Source organism: Podarcis filfolensis (genome assembly GCF_964270895.1).
Source record: "Podarcis filfolensis genome assembly, chromosome: 15".
Lineage (NCBI taxonomy): Eukaryota > Metazoa > Chordata > Lepidosauria > Squamata > Lacertidae > Podarcis > Podarcis filfolensis.
Window position 1 is genome coordinate 6784150 of NC_139618.1, and position 18019 is coordinate 6802168.

Sequence of the window (18019 nt, forward strand, 5' to 3'; positions counted from 1 at the left end):
CCTCAGCCTGGAAGCAAGATGAGTGCTGCTCCCCATAGTCGCCTTTGACTGGACTTAACCGTCCAGGGGTCCTTTACTTTCCTCTTTTACCTTAATTTCTCTCCATCTTGTGTGCAGGAGAGAGAGAAAAATAAGATGCAGTCCTATGTGGGCACAAGACTTGTGTGTACTTAATAAATGCTTCACAGTTTCAAAAAGGCGCTTTCTTTTCTGAGCACAATTCAAAGTGTTGGTGCTGACCTTTAAAGCCTTAGACGGCCTTGGCCCAGTATACCTGAAGAAGCGTCTCCACCTCCATCGTTCTGGCTGGACACTGAGGTCCAGCTCCCAGAGGATCTGTCCACTTTGCCTGCCTGTAGGAGAATCAAATCCCAGTGACGGAAACTCCCACGGACACACTTTTTCTTGGTGCCGGAGGTCTTGGCTGAACGCAGAGCGGGAGGCTAAACTGCATTTGCGAGAAAAGGGCAACCACAGAACAGGCTTTCCTGCAAATATTTCTCCTTAATGCCATCAATTAACAGCTATCCCGAATTTCCCAACAGAATCTAAATTCTTTAGCCATATGTGATACCTCTGTTAATTAGCTTAAAAAAAAAAGGACAACAACAGATAACCCGGCCCTGATTTATTTTTTTTAAAAAAAACACAAACAAAAAACAGGAGGTGAGTGTAGCAGAAATGATACGCCCTCGCTGTCCCTCCCCGCTCCTGAAAATAAAACCACACAGAATTTCAACTTTCAGACAAACAACTTCATTTACAAGTGTGGCTCTAATTAGCTTCTGAATTAGTAAAGCGGAGTCCCCCCCCCTCCCCCAGATCAGCAAAAGCCCGGGGGGAAGCGGCGGAATAGCGAGAATCGCATTTCCAATTATTTTGTTGAATTGCTAATTTAGTTATTGTGGCTGCCGTAATTGTGAAGGGTATTGGGTGTGCAATTCAATTTGTTTTAAATATTTGTGGGAAGGCTGTTCGGTAATGGAGCTGACCTGTTTTGCGGCCTAAATTGAGAGAAGGGACTCGAACAAGGAGGTTTGTGGGGGCGGGCAGGGAGGGGGGAGAAATATGGGAGGAGAACGGAATGGGGGGGGGGAGAAATGTGGCTACAAAGCCTTCGTTTTTTTGTTTCAGTTTTTATTTTGATCTTTTCTCTCTTCATCCCTCTTAAGACCGTTGAAGCAACAAAAGGTTTAAATTAAAAGATGATAGCACTTTGATCTGCCAGCTTTTGAAAGCTTTTGCCGCTTTGGAGGTAACCCTTCCGGGCATTTTTAATATGTAGATTTTTTTTTTAAGGCTAAAGTGTTTAAATATGCATTTCCAGGGTTCAGTAGGGGTACTCTCTCTCTCCACCCTTTTATTAAGTTTGTTAAATCGATTAATGTATTTAAGCACACACGATACACACAGATGCATATATCTCTGTATCTGTTATGTACGTACCTATTCTTCCTCCCCAAATCTTATATTGGTTCTGTGAGAGCAAACACACAGAATTGAATCTGTTGTGCTAATTTGATAGGATTTAACACCATTTCATCTAAAATTATGTGTAGGGTTTCAAAATACACATCTCACAGGGGCCTGTTTTGGAGTAAACGGACCCCTTTTTGTATGCCTAGTAGGGGAGAAGCTGCTCCATTAGCTATACCTGCAATTAAATTCAGTTGAGTAACAGTGGGGGAGAAATGTCTGCGTGAGAGAGAGAGAGAGAGAAGGAGGGGGCATTTGTAAAACCGTTTTAATGGATGAAATTGTGCCACCGTCACCCCCTTTCCCTGAATGTTAAGAGGTGAGTTTTGTTTGATCCAACACATCTGTGACCATGGGGAGTACACAGTACAGGATATTGCGACTTTTATGTACATTCTGCATTTAATGCCCCCAGTCCTTTGAGTACAAAGCTAAATTTAAAAAAAGAAAGCCAAAAGTTAGTGCATACAGAACTTCATATTTTGTGTAGGTTGGGCAGGTAAAACAAATAAATAAAGCTACACGTGAGTGTCTCACACACAATGACTTTAGTCTGCAAGAAGCAGCAAAACAGGGTTGTTAAAAACAAGATGTCACTCTCTGCACGTTTTAATAGTTGTTTTATTGGTCTTAATAGCTTTTATGTATATTATGAACTGCTTTGCGATTTCTAAGAGAAAAGCATTTTTATAAGCTTTTCTTAAAAACAAAACCATAGCAAACTAGAATGTCAAAGTGAAGGGCTCTGGCATAACCCCGGACTGACTAGATTTCTAAAGGGCAGTGGCTCGATTTCCTTACAGGAACCTGTTCAACAATCGCTGCTCTCCTGGATGGCTTTTAAAAGGTATTAGACAAATTCACAGAGGATAAGGCTGCCTGTGGATACTAGTCCATGATAACCACCGTATCTGGTGGCAGTGCACCTCTGAATACCAGTTGTTTGGTGGGGTCACTTGTGAATGAGAGGGGGGCTGTTTATGGGCTCCCCAGAGGCATCTAGCTGGCCGGTCTGTGAACAGAATGCCAGATTAGATTAGCCTCTGTGATCCAGTCGGGCTCTTCTTGCAAGAGGTCCTTACTGCCTGGGATCCAAAATCTGTGTCTGTTCTTACCAATAGTTTCCCCTAAGTGTTTTATCTGTGACAGCATGGACTAAGAACTTGCCATTTCCTTTTTTGTAAATCTGCAGCTGGGCTCCCAACTCCCCATCGGCTCTGATGGCTGGGGCTGTCGGGCGTTGGAGTCTTGACAACATCTGGAGGGGAAACACTTACCCTGGAGTAAATGAAAAGTTTGGGTTCCCAGAGACCTCAGTATTGGCAGTCATATTGCACCGTTGAGTACATTTCCATTCTTCCTGGAAACGATGGAGTGCTTGACTGTGAGTAGTTGCGATCAGTGGCAGACCTACATTTGGGCGTGGGGGTCCATAACTGGTAACGAGGTCTGAGTAACCACTGTTATCTTATTCAGTGGGGTTGTTCCGTGACAGATCACCACACCTTTACAACATCTGTGCTACTGACTCTCAAACTTTTAGATTGTTGAAATATCCATACTCAATTCAGTGCCACTTAAATTAGGCCTACTACACCCAAAATGTTAAGTTGCTTCTGGAGTTCCTCTGAAATTAGGGGCCTGGAAACTTAAGTTTCATTAGTTTCATAGTACAGTGGTACCTTGGTTCCGGAAGTCGGTTCCAAAACCAAGGCGCGCTTTCCCATAGAAAGTAATGCAAAATGGATTAATCCGTTCCAGACTTTTAAAAACAACCCCTAAAACAGCAATTTAACATGAATTTTACTATCTAACGAGACCATTGATCCATAAAATGAAAGCAATAAACAATGTACTGCAGTCACACAATCAATCAGTAGCTGAACTGGGTTCCACACAGTCACAAAAACAAAACAAAAAAGAGCCACAAAAACAAAAACGCAAAATAAATAGCAAAAACAGACAGACCTCAGCGTAACACTCAAAATGGAGCACGTTCAGCTTCCGAAAAATGTTTGCAGACTTACTTCCGGGTTTGCAGTGTTTGGGTTCCAAGTTGTTTGAGTACCAAGGCATTTGAGAACCAAGGTACCACTGTAGATCCACCTCTGGCTGTAATCTTTCCTGAAGGAGGCATAAATGCTGAGACAGATTTCTTGGAGGGGGAGCCTCAGGTGTTAAAGGTTGCATGAGAGTCTGAAGTTAACGCATTCCCGATTTCTTGCTTCTGCTTTGTGACAGAAACTGCTGCACTCTGAAAACACGGAATCCGCGTCAAGGAATTCACAGCGCAATGCAATCTGATGGTTGGAATTTTTTTTATTAAAAGAAACTTGAGGTAAGTGAAATAAACATCAGCACCACAAGTTGTCCCAAGACATACATCAATTAATACTTCTGTCGGATGGTTCAACTGGGCTCTCTCTCTCCACTTGTCCCCTCCACTGCCTGTATTTCTGCTACAGACTTCTTAAATCAGGGCTCCCCACCATGACACCAGTGTGCCTGCCAGTACTTCATATGCTACCCACTGAAAGTGAATAATCCGTTTTGTGTTAGGCCACACCCCCACAGCAGCCATTTTGTAACTGGCGCTCACGGCACTTTCTCAAAATTCCCAGTGTGCTTGCTGGCACCAAGAGGTTGGCAACCCCAGTTTTAAATGTTCTCTTCTCTCCAGAAAGGGGGGGCCAGAGCATGTACTATCACCTTCGCCCATCTGCCCCCACCCTCGTCCCAATCAGCATTGTGTGGCCAGCGGCAGGTATGATGCATTTATTAACATTTGCTGATAATCCTCCATCAGGTTAGATTTCCCGTTTCCTCTGCAGTTCTTTTTGGAGGCAGTGCAAGGCAAGGATCCCAAGACACGGTGGGTGGCTGACTTGAAGGCCACGGCATCGTCACCAGACTGGATTATTGAAGCTGGTTGCTGCAGAACAGAGAGCACAAAGGTGCTCTTTTTTGTGGCATGTGCATCAGTACAGGTAACCCCTCCACCTTGGGCGATTGCTGCAGGGGAATGGGACTCACCTGGCAGTGCAGAACCAGTTGTGGGGATTTGCTGGGTGGTGAGTCCTTGGCCTTTCTGACGTGTCGTTTAGAGAGAGAGAAAAGTGGCTGCACGCTTACTACAGTTAACATCCTAGAGTTACGCTCAGCTGACGTTCTCTCTCCTGGAAAGTGTTTGGGCAAGGCTTAGGTTTCCTTTAGTGACGTAAACAAGAAGCAGTTTAAGAAGGGAAGACACTAAACCAGTTTGCCAGCCTGGTGCCCCCAGATGTTTTGAATTAACTCCCAGTGGGAATGGTAGCCCAAAACATCTGGATGGTGCCAAGTTGATGCCAGCTGCATTGAATCCTCAAGAGGCAGGTAATGAGAATGCAGGTCGAAAGTCTCTTTTTTCAGGAATGTTAGGAGCCAGCTCCTTCCATAGGGTTCAAAGCACAGTGCTAAAAGTCCTTAGCAGCCGTCCTTTTCAGACACTTTCCATTATTTTCTGAACAGCAGTATTTTATCAATAGCCCTGTAGCTGCCTTAGGGACCCTGCTCTGCATTAATTACAAGGCAACCCACTCAGGATGTCTGCTTGGCAGAGGGCACTGCAGTCAAGAACCTTGGCTCTTGGATGTGTGTCTATGTGGTACTGGGTCATGCCCATCTCCCCCCTTTCATTTCAGGGTATGCAAGCTTCTTTAACTGAAAGCAGTGGGACTTGAGGTGGTGGTAGCCAGCTCTTCCTTTCAGTGGGACTCGCTCTGAAGTAAGTCTCAGATTACTTGCTGTTTTAAAAGCTTTTTAAAAATTGTTTTAATGCTTTGGTGATTGCCCCTCTGCTCTTTTGGGGAGAAGGGCAGGAAAGGATTATTGTGGGGGGAAATATACTGAATTCAATGAGGCTTACTCCTAGGTAAGTGGGATTGCAGACCTTTTTTGGATTGGGGCTGGCTTCCCCCGGATCCAGGCATCTGCCCAAAGAGGCATGCCACAGGGCTTCCAAGAGAACCCATATCTAGCATGTCCCCACCTTACAAAATTTGATCCCTACCCCTTTTGCAATTGGCTGGAACACGTGTATTAATTTAATTCCTTGTAATGAGGGGGAAAGAACACAGCATTTCTTAAAACTGATTTTGCACAAAGTATTATTTTATTGCATGGTGGTGGGGTGACTCATTTAATGCTGTGTTCCCCCTTCATGAAACGCCCCCCCCCTTCCCAAGCTGGTGAATTGGTGCAATAATGGCTATCGTCCCAACTAACCATCTGGAAGTGTCATCGAAGGCTCAACAGCTGGATCCACCAACCTGTGAGCAGCATCTCCTCCTAACATTGGTGCAGCATTGCGGGTCACTTGCGTCTTACATGAGGATTGGCTTCTAAGGGTCCATCTGTATACGCAGAAATGCAGAAGGCCAGGAACTGCCCCTTCCCTTAAAGTGGAGGGGTGCTTACCTGGTTTTTGGGAAGGAGGTGTGAGGGCTCCGGCAGGGTCACAGAATCCTCCCACCGCCTTCCCAAAGCCTAAGAAGTGCTTGCCCAGCTTTGGGAAGGAGGTGTGATGGCACTAGGACCATGCCAGGGCCCCCCAAACTGCCTTCCCGAAAGCCAGGTACGCTTATGATTGTAGGTGAGTGGAGGGGGGGGGAGATAAATGGAGAGTGGTTTCCTTCACTCTCCATGTTTTTATTTTAGTTCCTCCTCCCCCACACAAGATGTGAGGGGTGTGTGTGTGTATGCCATTGGTCCCTGCAGTTGCTAGCACCTCTCTGCTCATGTGGCCTTTTTTAGCCCTCAGACATCCTTCTTTGGGGCTTCCTATTGGGGCGTCTTATTGGCCACTGTAAGAACAGGATGCTGGCCCAGATGAGCCACTGGACTGATCCAGCAGAGGCTGGTGGCTGTAGGGAAGGCAAGCCTGACTGAGCGTAGCATATGTATTCTGCTCCATCCCCCTGCTGCCAATGGTGTGCAGGTGAATTCCTTCTATTGCGCTAGCGTAGCTCCCTGAATTGGCGCCTTGGTAAAAGTGCTGCTCAGCTGACAGTGCTTGGATGCAGGCCAGTTCCCACCTCCTCCAGGCCTGCAAGGCTGCATTTTTTTCCTACCTCCCCCCCTATCTTAAAAGACAACACAAAAGGGTGTCCTATACCCCAGTGGGGCAGGAGATGCTCAGCTTTACCTTTCTGCTCCACCTGTTCAAGGTTAGGTCCTCTGGCACAAGCCAGCCGGCCCACCACCCACCAAGGCTGCAAGTGTTGATTTATAGAAGCAAGTGCCACTTCTAGCTTACAAATTGACAACATTGCCAGCAAAGTATGTAAGGAATTGAAGGCAAGGATAGGCACCTGTGGGGTTTACTGTACAGGAACAACTTCAAGTCCATGTTCCCTACTTTCAGGGGTGGCCAACACAGTGCCCTCACACATTTCATGTTGCTGAACAATACCTTCCATCACACCCAAGAACTGAGGCTGATGTGGAGGCCAGGGACATCTGAACAGCACCATGTTGACTGTTCCTTACTGAATGGCAAGATGCTGTTCTCCATGAAAGCTTCATGGTAGAACCTGGCTATAAGGAAAGTTACGCTCAATTCAGGTAGCACAGCCACGTGATGACGGGAGATGTCGTCAGAAGCCTGTGCTACACTTTATAGATGAGGGATATATAGCTGGGGTGACCCTTGTTCGTTCTGCTACAAAAGGCAGAATGATTTCAGATAGGATTATGCCCCAGACACCTTGCAAAATAGTTTTTATATGAAACAGAAATGCCCTCAGATTTCTCGAAGTCCAACAGAACGAAGGGAAACCTCTCCCCTCAAAGGCTGGAGCCTCTTATAAACACTGTTTTCTGACTATTTTAGCATTGCAGAGCTTTTTATCCGCCCTGCAGACTGGCTTTCCTAGGTTTATTGCATGAACGCAGAAATGAAACATCTGATGGCCAATCAATCGTAATATGACCTAAAAAAGGGCGATGATTTAAACTTTGGGGATGACCTCACCACCAGCAGGGAGAGAGAGATGATAGGAGTCTAAACCAGTTTAGAACAGAAGCAGCAAGAGGTGCTGTGGGCCTCCCTTTCAGGGGTGGCGCTACCACCCCACTGCCAAAGACGACTGACAAACACTGGATCTTTTGCGTTTGGAAGGTTGGGAAAAGTCAAGTAACCGACACAATGGACAAAAAGTGTACACAAGATGAAAAGCTTGGGGTGGGGGTTTCTGCTGACGGCCCTTGTGGTCACACCCCAGCCCCACCCTTGATTTAAGACCTCATGGTACCAGGGTACCTTTCATGATCTCATTGGAAGTCACAAGAGTGACTGAGACGCAAGTCCAGTTTACACTTTGTTAAATAAATAGGCACTACTGTACGACATCCATAAGTTACATTTGTGGGGGAAGCCTGTATTCCTGAAGTCTCGCATGACTACTCTGAAATTCAAGTCTGATTTTTAAAAAAGACACAAAAAGAAGAAAATAATTAAGAAGTCCTTTCCCAGCATTTCCCCTGCTGGGAGTCAAGGTACATGGATGAAGGCAGGAACAAAATGGCAGGGCACCTTTTCCCTCCAGCCTTGCCGGCTTACGTTGAAGCAGGCGCGTCCATGGTGGAGAGAATGCGCACGATCTCGGCTCGCTGTGTCGATGATATATGCTGGGTCATGTGGACGATGGAATCCATGGCGACTTCCGGGTTGGCCTGCACCAAACTAGGATGCGAGAGAGAGAGAGAGAGAGGAGGCAGGTCATACGTTTAGCGGTTTGAGAAGCTGCACACAGTGGTGAAGACAATTCCTTGGACCACAGGACAATAAGGGTCCCTAACACCATCGGCAAGACGACCCACAAATATGAAATTACAGTTGCAACGTACCCCAGTAATGCAAAGAAGATCCTAACCTGCATCTTGGAACAGAGCCTCTCAAAAACAACTGCTCAGCTAAGAATTCTCATCAACTGCTGAGGCACAAGAGGAATTATTTGGGCACATTCCCCAGGGATGAGAGTTTAGCAAACCTTTCCCGAGGACTCAGCCCCAATCAGTTGAAAAAGACTTAATCCTTTAAATGGATCTATAATCGGTTGTTCCGTAAATAGTAATATTGGTAATCATCCTTTTAAAAATGCTTTTGCAGTACATTACAAGTATATTTTTGTATTGGTGTGTCTTTCTGCCGATTGTTTGTGGGGTCAGCTCCTTACCACGAAGCAGGCACCTCTTGTTCTTCCTCCCAAGTTATTGATTACAATATTGTTTACAAGTTTTCAGCCAGCCTTTTAAGTGGAGCTCTTTATCCCAGTCTTTATTGTATTTGTAACTGTTTGTGTACATAGAATGGTTTTTAAGTTGTTGTTCTTGATGATAGTGATTTCTTAAAATGTGAAAGGCTATGAGATATTTTATGGGAAGCAACTCATAAATGGAATCAAATACATAAATAAGTTGTTGTTTTTCTGGTTAGCCTTTAAATTGTAAGTCACCTTGGGAAACTTGAAACCTTGCATTTTTTAAACATTAAAACCCCCAACAAAGTATTGCTGGCCCAAGTGGCTCAGCTGGGTAGTGTGTTAAGATGTGATGAGGGATGAAAGGGTTTCTTCAATTTGTACTTTGTTTCACACTTTTAAAAAAGCCCCAAAGCAATTTACAAACTTTATACACACACACACACACACACACACACACACACACACCGTGATAAAATAATAGATTCAACAATGTAATATTACTTGGCACTAAAACAAAAAGCTCTTTGCCTGGTGCTGAAACAAGTGCAGCAGGCCTCCCTGGGGAGAGAGCATTTGGTGCGGAAAGGGCTGCAGTTCAGGGGCAAAGCATCTGCTTTGCAGGCGGGCAGTCCCAGGTCCAAGCCACAATGGCATCTCCAGATAGGAGTCTGAATCCAGCAGAAACCTTGGGGAGCCGCTGCCTGTCAGTGTAGACAGTACTGAGCTAGGTGGACAAATCTATATAAGGCAATTTCACAAGTTCCTGCTGAGATAGCTGGCTTGGCTGGAATGATTAAAAACAACAACCCCAAGAGTTCCTGTTTTCCTTGAGAAGAAGGAATCCTCACACTGACGTTGGGGCTGTGGGGTGTCAGTAAGACTGGCCAGCAAAGGTGGGAAGGGAGACAAGAAATCTTAGGAAGGCCAGGATGCTTTGGGGGTCACATATTGAGCCAAAATGCCCAAACCTTTGCCTGCAGGACTTTCATGCATGGTCAGATACAAGGCCTGCTTGCTGTTGGAGTGACAAGTATCAGAAGGACACTGGAAAGATCCCACATTTGCCAGGTGTGCTTGGAAATCATAACCCATCGTTCAGCCCGGACACTGAGGTCCTCCAAAGGTCTTCTACTGAGAGAAGCGAGGTTACAGGGAACCAGGCAGAAGGCCTTCTCGGTAGTGGCGCCCGCCCTGTGGAACGCCCTCCCATCAGATGTCAAAGAAATAGACAACTATCTGACTTTTATAAGACATCAGAAGGCAACCCTGCTTAGGGAAGTTTTTATTGTTTGATGTTTTATTGTGTTTTTAATATTCTTTTGGGAGCCGCCCAGAGTGGCTGGGGAAACCCAGCCAGATAGGTGGGGTATAAAAAATAAAAATTATTATTATGGCTTACTGGGACTCACAGCTTACTGGCACTCACAGCTTTGTTCTGCATGGGTCTTTCTCCCTCCCTCCCCATGGCTCTGTCCTTGGCTACAATTCGTGGTTAGGGAGGAGTTTAACCACAAGCCTGGTTTTGTACCACACTAAACCAGCTTGACGAGAGGGAGCAGCAAAACTGCTAAAAGCTCCCTGCACACCCCTGGTAAATCTCAGGCTTGGGGGGGCCAAATTCTTGCTGGCGCTGCTTCTGAACCCTGCTTGGGGTTTTTGGCCTTGATGATGCTTCCCAGTTGCCCAGATTTTTTTGGGGGGGGGGGGGAGAGAGAGAGAGAGAGAGAGAGAGAGAGAGAGAGAGAGAGAGGAGTGTGTGTAGAAACTAGCTCATTCTGCAAAGTTTTGCGTCCATTGCTCTGCAAGCTTTTGCCTCTGCCCCCACCCAACACTGACGAAAGGTTGACCAGGAAGGAACATGGCCTTGAGACTCAAAGAGGTTCCCCGTCCCTGCAATAAACCAGAGTTTGGCTTACTGTAGTGTGTGAACCATTTGTACAGAATATGACGCTCTCCTCCAGAGCCGGCCAATGTCCCCTTTCCAGTTGCCACCTTACCTCCGTATCTGCTTGAGGATGTAGTCCCGAGAGATGTATTTGATGTTTTCATCCACCACCGAGCGGGCACCGTCTTCTTCGGTCAGCTGCTTCTCCAGCCACTCCACCAGGTCTTTGTTGTTATCCCACAAGTACGCCTGCCAAGAGGGGAGAAAACAGGCCTTGTTTGCTTAACTGGTCCAAGTCAGTGGCAATAAGGGGGGCTGTAGACAAGCCTTGGGGTGGAGCACCTGCCAAAAGTCCCAGGTTCCATCTGTGGTATCCCCCAGGCAGGGCTGAGAAAGAGAGCTGATGGATTTTTCCAGCTTTCAAATTCCAAATTCAAAAACATGACTTGGGAATTCAAAAGATATTTTGGTTGCATTGATAGAATTTCATTGAGGTTGGTAAGGAAAATGTGTGGAAAATTGCATAGAATCATTAAAAATGATCGCCAAACAGTTACATGTTACTATTAGTATTATTATAAGCACAATAGTTATTCTGACTAGTAACTATTAATAGTAATTAATAGCACTTTGGGAGTGTGGAATGAGGGCATGGGCTAGCCTCCTTCTGCTAAATTTATGGTTTTAACAGGGATGGGGTTTTAACATGGGTGTGTGTTGTTTTATTTAGGGGATGGGATTCTTTTAAATTCTTTTAAAATATTATTTCTTAATATGTATTTTGTATTTGTGGGCAGGGGTACTGTTTAGGGGCTTTTGTTGGGGAATGTGTTTTTTTAGTTTGTATTAGTATTAACTGTTTTAATTATTTTTACTGTGTATTTTGTACGTTTTATATTGTAACTTTATGTTTTGAACCACCCTGAGACCTACGAGTATAGAGTGGTATACAAATTATTATTATTATTATTAAGCAGTACCTGACATTTTCAGAAGGCAGAATTAAAATTCTTTAGTTTTTCAAAAGCACTTGATGTGCTTTTTCATCAAACGTAGACTTGCTAAGCTAAATGTTGTCCAATCACAACAACAAAAAATTTGAATTCCTCACACCCAAAGACATATTTTTAAGATCCCTTGCTGAATAAATTTACAAAAAATTAAACTGCACACCCTACTGCCGCAGTCAGTTTGGACAATCCTGAGCTACATGGATCATCAGCCTTGTTGGAAGTTTGAGACAGAGTAAGGGACCTCCCAATTCCTAGCCTATCCCTAACCTTTAACTTCTATACTAACATATCTCTATCCTTTGATGCTTAGATTGGTACATCTTAAGTTGCATCCTGTTTATGAATTCCTCTTCCTCCTCACATGTTTTCTGGACATCAAGGACATGGGCATCTTGGATGTATCTACTGAGAACCAAGGGGCAAGCATAGCTTCTTTTTTCCTCCAGCTAAGATTATAGAACACTTTCCTGTCAATAATATATTTCCTTTAATAAACCTAAGCTTTCTTATTTTATTTTTTTTACCAAGTCTCAGGCTGAATATATTTCAACTAAAGGTGTGCTCCAAGGAAAAATTCATTTAACTAAAGTTAACTGCTGCTGCTGCTGCATACATACACTATACGCTAACAAGGCCCTTAGATGGGTTTAAACAACCTTTTAACCCTTAGATGGGTTTAAACAACACTATGTTTAGAATCAAGAGGACTAGAATCTTGCTTTCTTTTCAGGACAAAGACTGTGGCTCAGTGGTACCAGACATGCTTTGCATGCAGATTTCAATCCCCAATAGCATCTCCAGGTATAGTTGAGAAAGATTCCTTCCAGAAACCCTGGAGAGCTGCTGCCAGTCAGTGCACACACTACTGAGCTAGAGGGACCAGTGGCCTGCCTTGGTGTAAGGCAGCTTCTTAGGTTTCTGTCCCTGCCTGCTGCTCTCCGCCCACATTTAATTAGGCAAGCAAGAACCACTTAGCATGAATCAGAGCTGGGGTAGCCAAGGTGGCTGAACTACAGCACCCATCATCCCTGATTGGTGGCTGAGGACGATGGGAGCTGGAGTTGAAAAAATGTTGAAGAGCACCACTTTGGCTATCACTGACCAGAGGGAAAAGCTGCAGCTCAGTGGTAGATTTGCTGCCTGCAAAAATTAGTGGAAACAGGAAAACTTTTAGTGTTGGGGGCGCCAGAAACAAAACGCCCAAGTTGTACCCAGGCAAGCAGCAAAGGGAAGTAAGGCTGTAGCAATACAGAAATGTCTTCTCTCACACGTGACAAACCACCCCAAAATGTGCTAATGAGCTTCCACACTAGGCACAATCGCAGATCTATAACAGGTTGGTTTTTCTTAATGGATTTTCAGCAATAAGAGAAAATCCAGACGGAGTGTCAAAGAAGTTACAGGCTGGCATTTTGAGACATGGTGCGGATGGTATGGAAAAGGTGTGTGAGCAGTGCCTGTTCCACAATAAACCTCCATCGTGCAGCAGCCCCACAGGAAGCGATGGAAGGTGAGATACTCTGAGGACAAGCGTTTCTCCTCTGCTGGGCTTATCCTCTGTTTCTGCATGAGTCTCTGTTATGCACAGGCCGCCTCAGAGGGATGCCTCTTTCTATTGGGAGAGACCGATGCAGCAGTATTATCTGCTCTCAGGGGAGGCTGGTTAGGAGGAGGAACAGAGCACATAATCATGCAGAGACACAACAGGCTGCCTCCTCTGAGGATGGGCACCACAGCCCCACCAGTATGCCAGCTTGAAAAATTAATATTGCTCATGTAGGGAAAGTTAAGAAGCTTCAACTATACTAAAGCAGCAATATCCAGTCATTTCTGCTTTGCCCTCCAAAACGCAGCTTTATGGTAAGCAAGTTACTAGTTCACATTAGTACTGCAAGCAAGCAAGAAATGGGAATTTTATTTTTTTAAAGAAAAGCAATGAAGTAGAATTCTGTGCCTCCTGCTTGTAAAACCAGTCAAGGAAACCTAACCCCCTATTTTAGAAGCAATGACGATTACAAGAGAGGTCAACCACGACAAAAACCTCAGCAGCAATTTTTTTTTAAAAAAAAATTTTTTTGATGAAGGGAGGAGGCAAGATCATTTAGCTCAGTATTTGCTAGGTAGTTGACTACATAATCATTCAGGAGTGTGTTAGAAGCGTAATAGCCTTCTCTCCTAGCTTCCCTCTGCCTCTCATTTTCTTTACAAATCATTTAAGAATCGTTAATGGTTTCCGGAGGAGAGAGAAAAAAAACCCCAAGTACCACCATTAGCGCTCATTCATATTTATGTCATTTTATTTGGGTAATTAAACACAAAAGCTCATCATTTAAAGGTGCACTATCCTTCTCAGTTATATCGCTAACCAAGTCAAAGTCGGAATGACAATGAATTCCGCATCATGATTTAATAGGCGGTCGTGTCAAAAAAAATCAGAGATGAAGTATCTTGGCGGCTTAAGGGCTGCAAACAGCTGGTGCGCTCCTTGGAGGGGCAAGCCCATGGCCAGGAGGCAAGCAAACATGCAACAAACCCGAAAACCCTCACACAGGCTTGAGCCTCACTCCCAGAGAAGCACCCTTTTGGCCATGGGGATGCGTCAAAATGAGCCTTAAGAGTCCTGCTCTTCTTCAGTCGTGAATCGCAGCCAAAAGGCAAAGAGGAAAAGGGGCGAACCATAAGCAGGACCACTTTAGCCACATACTTTAATATGGCGTATGCCAAATGCTACAGCGGTTGGGATTAAACCACCACCCCGGGTTGTGTGTAATGGTTTTAGTCGCTTAGCTAGAAGCCGTAACAAAACGCAAAGAGCATTAGGAGCCGAGTTACAAATTTAGCTCTTAATTCCTTGGCTATCGGGAAACGTAGCGAGTAAAATAATTCCCCCCCTGCCCCTGTCATCCTCAAGCATACAGCTAAAAAAAAAAAGAGGCCCAGCCCAACCATAATGAACTTGGGTTTTTCTCATCAGACGTCTTGTGTTTGGCAGATTTAAAACGAAGTAATATGGCCATGAGGGTTCTATTCTGCATTCTTTTTTAAATAAGCAACAGAAATTCTCAGGAGTCCAGTATGGCCAAAAGTTGCAAATGCATTGTACTCTGCAAAAATAGAAAAATAAATTATCCATAATATAAAAGGGAAACGCTTTTATATATGGATCTCAAAAAAAAAATCCAAGTTTGGGGTGGGGACAAGGAATGCATTTTTTATAGCCAACCACTTGCTTTGTTTCAGAATTAGATTGCTATTGAAACATTTCTCTGCCATGATGGTTGGAAGCATCATTAAAAAGAGAGGGAGAGAGAAGCCACAGCTGAGTGGTTAAGTAAATGCTCAGCACATGAGCGATCCCAGGTTCTCCATTTAAATAATTTTTTGCCTGATCTCTTGCAAAGCTGCTGCTTTAGAAAAGTCAGGTAATAATTGCTGGACGGTGTAACTAAGAACTGCTAACATTAAGAATTGGTGCCTGCTCCTCCCTCCCTGTCCCTTTTTCCTTTTGTGTCATGACTTTTAGATTGTAAGCCTGCAAGCAGGGAACTATCTTGGCTTTAATTACGTGCAAGCCTCTTTTTTTGGTGATTACAATCGCTCTAAATATATGATGAAATCTCACGGCACCAATACAGGGCTGGCCGGGGTGCTTCTTGGACCAACTGCAGTATTTATATTGAGGGAGAGATGGAGAGATCTTGATTTTCACTGCTCCCAAAATTACAGACAACTGAGGGTCCTTTTCCTAACAAGCTGTAGAGAGAGCCTTGGCAGGTTGAATTAAAATCATCTCTCAGCCTCAGCTTCCCCTAACTAGGAACAATGGGTGGCCCTCTGGCAGGGTTATTAGGAAGGCTCATTTGGAGGCTCAAGGCCTGGCTCTTGAACAGCATTCCCTGGGAAGGTCTCCATTTAAATACTGCACTGCACTGATCCTGGAAAATTCCTCTGGCTCCGAAAAGCTCAGCTGGCCACATGTCTGGAACAGAGCACATACACAATTTCTCTCTCTTCCTGCTCACCTATAGCCAATCACTCAGTGAGTTTAGGATACTTTAGGGAACAAATGTACCCTCCAAGGCAATGTGGCTCCCAGATGTTGCCCGACTACAGCTCCTTACCACTGTCCCTTCAGGCTGGGGCTGATGCGATCTGGAGTCCAGCTACATCTGTCTGTTTGATCTGCTCATGACACTTAGATCCCACCTTTCCTCCAAGGAGCTCAAGGTGGCGTACATATTTCTCTTCCCCATTTCATCCTCACAACAACCCTGCGTGGTAGGTTAGGCCAAGAGTGAATGACTGACTCCAAGGTCACCCAGTGAGCCTCATGGGCTGAGTGGGAATTTGAACCCTGGTCTCCCAGGTCCTAATCCGTCACTCTAACCACTACGCCACACTGACTCTCCTGGAAGGCCAGTGGTTCCCCCCATTCCTGCTCTAAGGACAGGACCTTTTCAGTGGTGGCACCAGCGCCCAGAACGGTGTCAGGGAGAAGGATGGAGTATAACGAACAGAGGAAGCTGCCTTACACTGGGTCAGATCATTGGTCCATCTATCTCAGTGTTGTCTACACTGGCTGGCAGCGGCTCCCCGGAGTTTCAGGCAGTAGTTTCTCCAAGCCCTACCAGGAGATGCTGGGGAATGAGCCTAGGACCTTCTGCATGCACGCAAGGCAGATGCTCTCTACTAGACCATCAGCCCAGGCTTATAGAGCAGGCATAGGCAAACTCGGCCCTCCAGATGTTTTGGGAACTACAACTCCCATCATCCCTAGCTAACAGGACTAGTGGAACTACAACTCCCATCATCCCTAGCTAACAGGACTAGTGGTCAGGGATGATGAGATTGTAGTCCCAAAACAGCTGGAGGGCCGAGTTTGCCTATGCCTGTTATGGAGGATGAAGCATAACCACAGGCTTCACAAGGTTAAAGGAAAGGGGTAGATGCTGTTGCTGTCTGAATGGAAATTGGGGAAGCAGCTTCATGTTCACCCCTGTTTGTAACCACCTCCCCAAAATGCCAAGGGTATGTCTGTGTGTTACCTTTTCTTTTTTTGCACAATGCCCTGCTCTATTTTGGCTCAGTCCTGTTATTTTGTAATGCTTTACAATACTGTATTGTGTTTGTTTGTTTTTTTACCTGCTGGCTATGAGCCACCTTGAGTGGCTTGATAGTGCAAAAGCAAGCAGGTTAAGTGTAAATAATGTTTTAAAAGGTAACACAGATTACCAAATACATGCCACATTTGAAAATATTGCATAAATCAATTATAATGGGGTCTGACAACCAACTAATTTTGTGGTGGTTGGTGATTAATCAGCTGACCTATATTAATTTGCATATTACCTTTTAAAAGCAAATATAAGTAAGGACTTTTTCTCATTTTTGAGATACATATTATACTTGGAACTAGCTAAAGCTACTGTCAGTTATTAAAAGGTTGTATTCTAGGAATCTAGAACATTGGCACAAGAGCTGCAAAAACATACAAGTTCAAACCCAATCAGTATTATGGAAGGCTGAGATTTAAAGGATTGGGTTGGCACTGATTTTGATGCATCCTTCAGATGTATTCTGCAGAACGTTGCTTGTGTCAGTTGCTTGCTGTCTTCTATGAGAAAGAGCTACAGGTTTTTCATCTAGAAAAGGCAAACTATCTGCTTGTGTGAATGACCCAACCTCAAGTTTCTCCCCCCCCCCCACTCAAATTTGGCAGACGGAAAGGTGAGGGCATGGATACCTCTGTGTAACCTCAGCTCCACTAATCAATTAAATCAGGAGACAAAATTTTAACCTAAGGTATAAACTTTTTGTTCAGGAGTCTCCTGACGAAATCTATTAAAATCCTGCGATGGCAGGAAATAATAAAATTGCGACGGTTGCCACGTTATTTGCAATTATTCTTATTTTAAACCTGCAGCCACAGCCAGCTGCTCCGACCCCCAGACGCAACAGCGATGCTCCCCCGCATACAAATCAATGTTTCACAAGCCAATGAGGAAGAAATTCCTCCCTCCCTCTCCCATCCCATCCCAGCACCGCCACCTCCTATCCACACTGCAAATGCCTGCCACTTTGCAGACCTGGGTAAAGCCAGGATTTGTGCGAGAATCCCAACACTTTTAGTTTAGGCGAATATTTAATACTCTTATTAATCATTTTTAATCCGTTTGCCTTTAATTAAGAAACAGCATGATGCTCTCCTATCAACATATGCCAGGGAGCAGATTAATTGTGGCTTAAGATAACTCTCCTTGATTGGTGTAATGTATTAGCTAACTAGATGCCTGGCTTTTTTTTTCTTTTTTTTAAAAAAGGAGAGAAATATGCTCAGACACTACCTTCAAAAGCTTGGAGCCCTCCAGAGGGTGTGTGTGTGTGTGTTGTGTGTGTGTGTTGTG

General features: G+C 44.7%; 1 protein-coding gene across 10 annotated transcripts in view; it reads right to left on the reverse strand.

The window, feature by feature from the left end:
- Window positions 1-3777: 3777 nt before the first annotated feature.
- ACACA (acetyl-CoA carboxylase alpha) overlaps window positions 3778-18019 on the reverse strand; it is a 198692-nt gene continuing 184450 nt past the window's right edge. For all 10 annotated transcript variants that reach the window (XM_083587362.1, XM_083587369.1, XM_083587367.1 and 7 more), the window contains 2 exons: window positions 10715-10851; window positions 3778-8197 (listed from right to left, as the gene is read on the reverse strand). In XM_083587362.1, coding sequence (XP_083443488.1) covers window positions 8071-8197; window positions 10715-10851 — 264 coding nt within the window. In that variant the 3' untranslated portion in view covers window positions 3778-8070. The remainder of the gene's footprint in view (window positions 8198-10714; window positions 10852-18019) is intronic.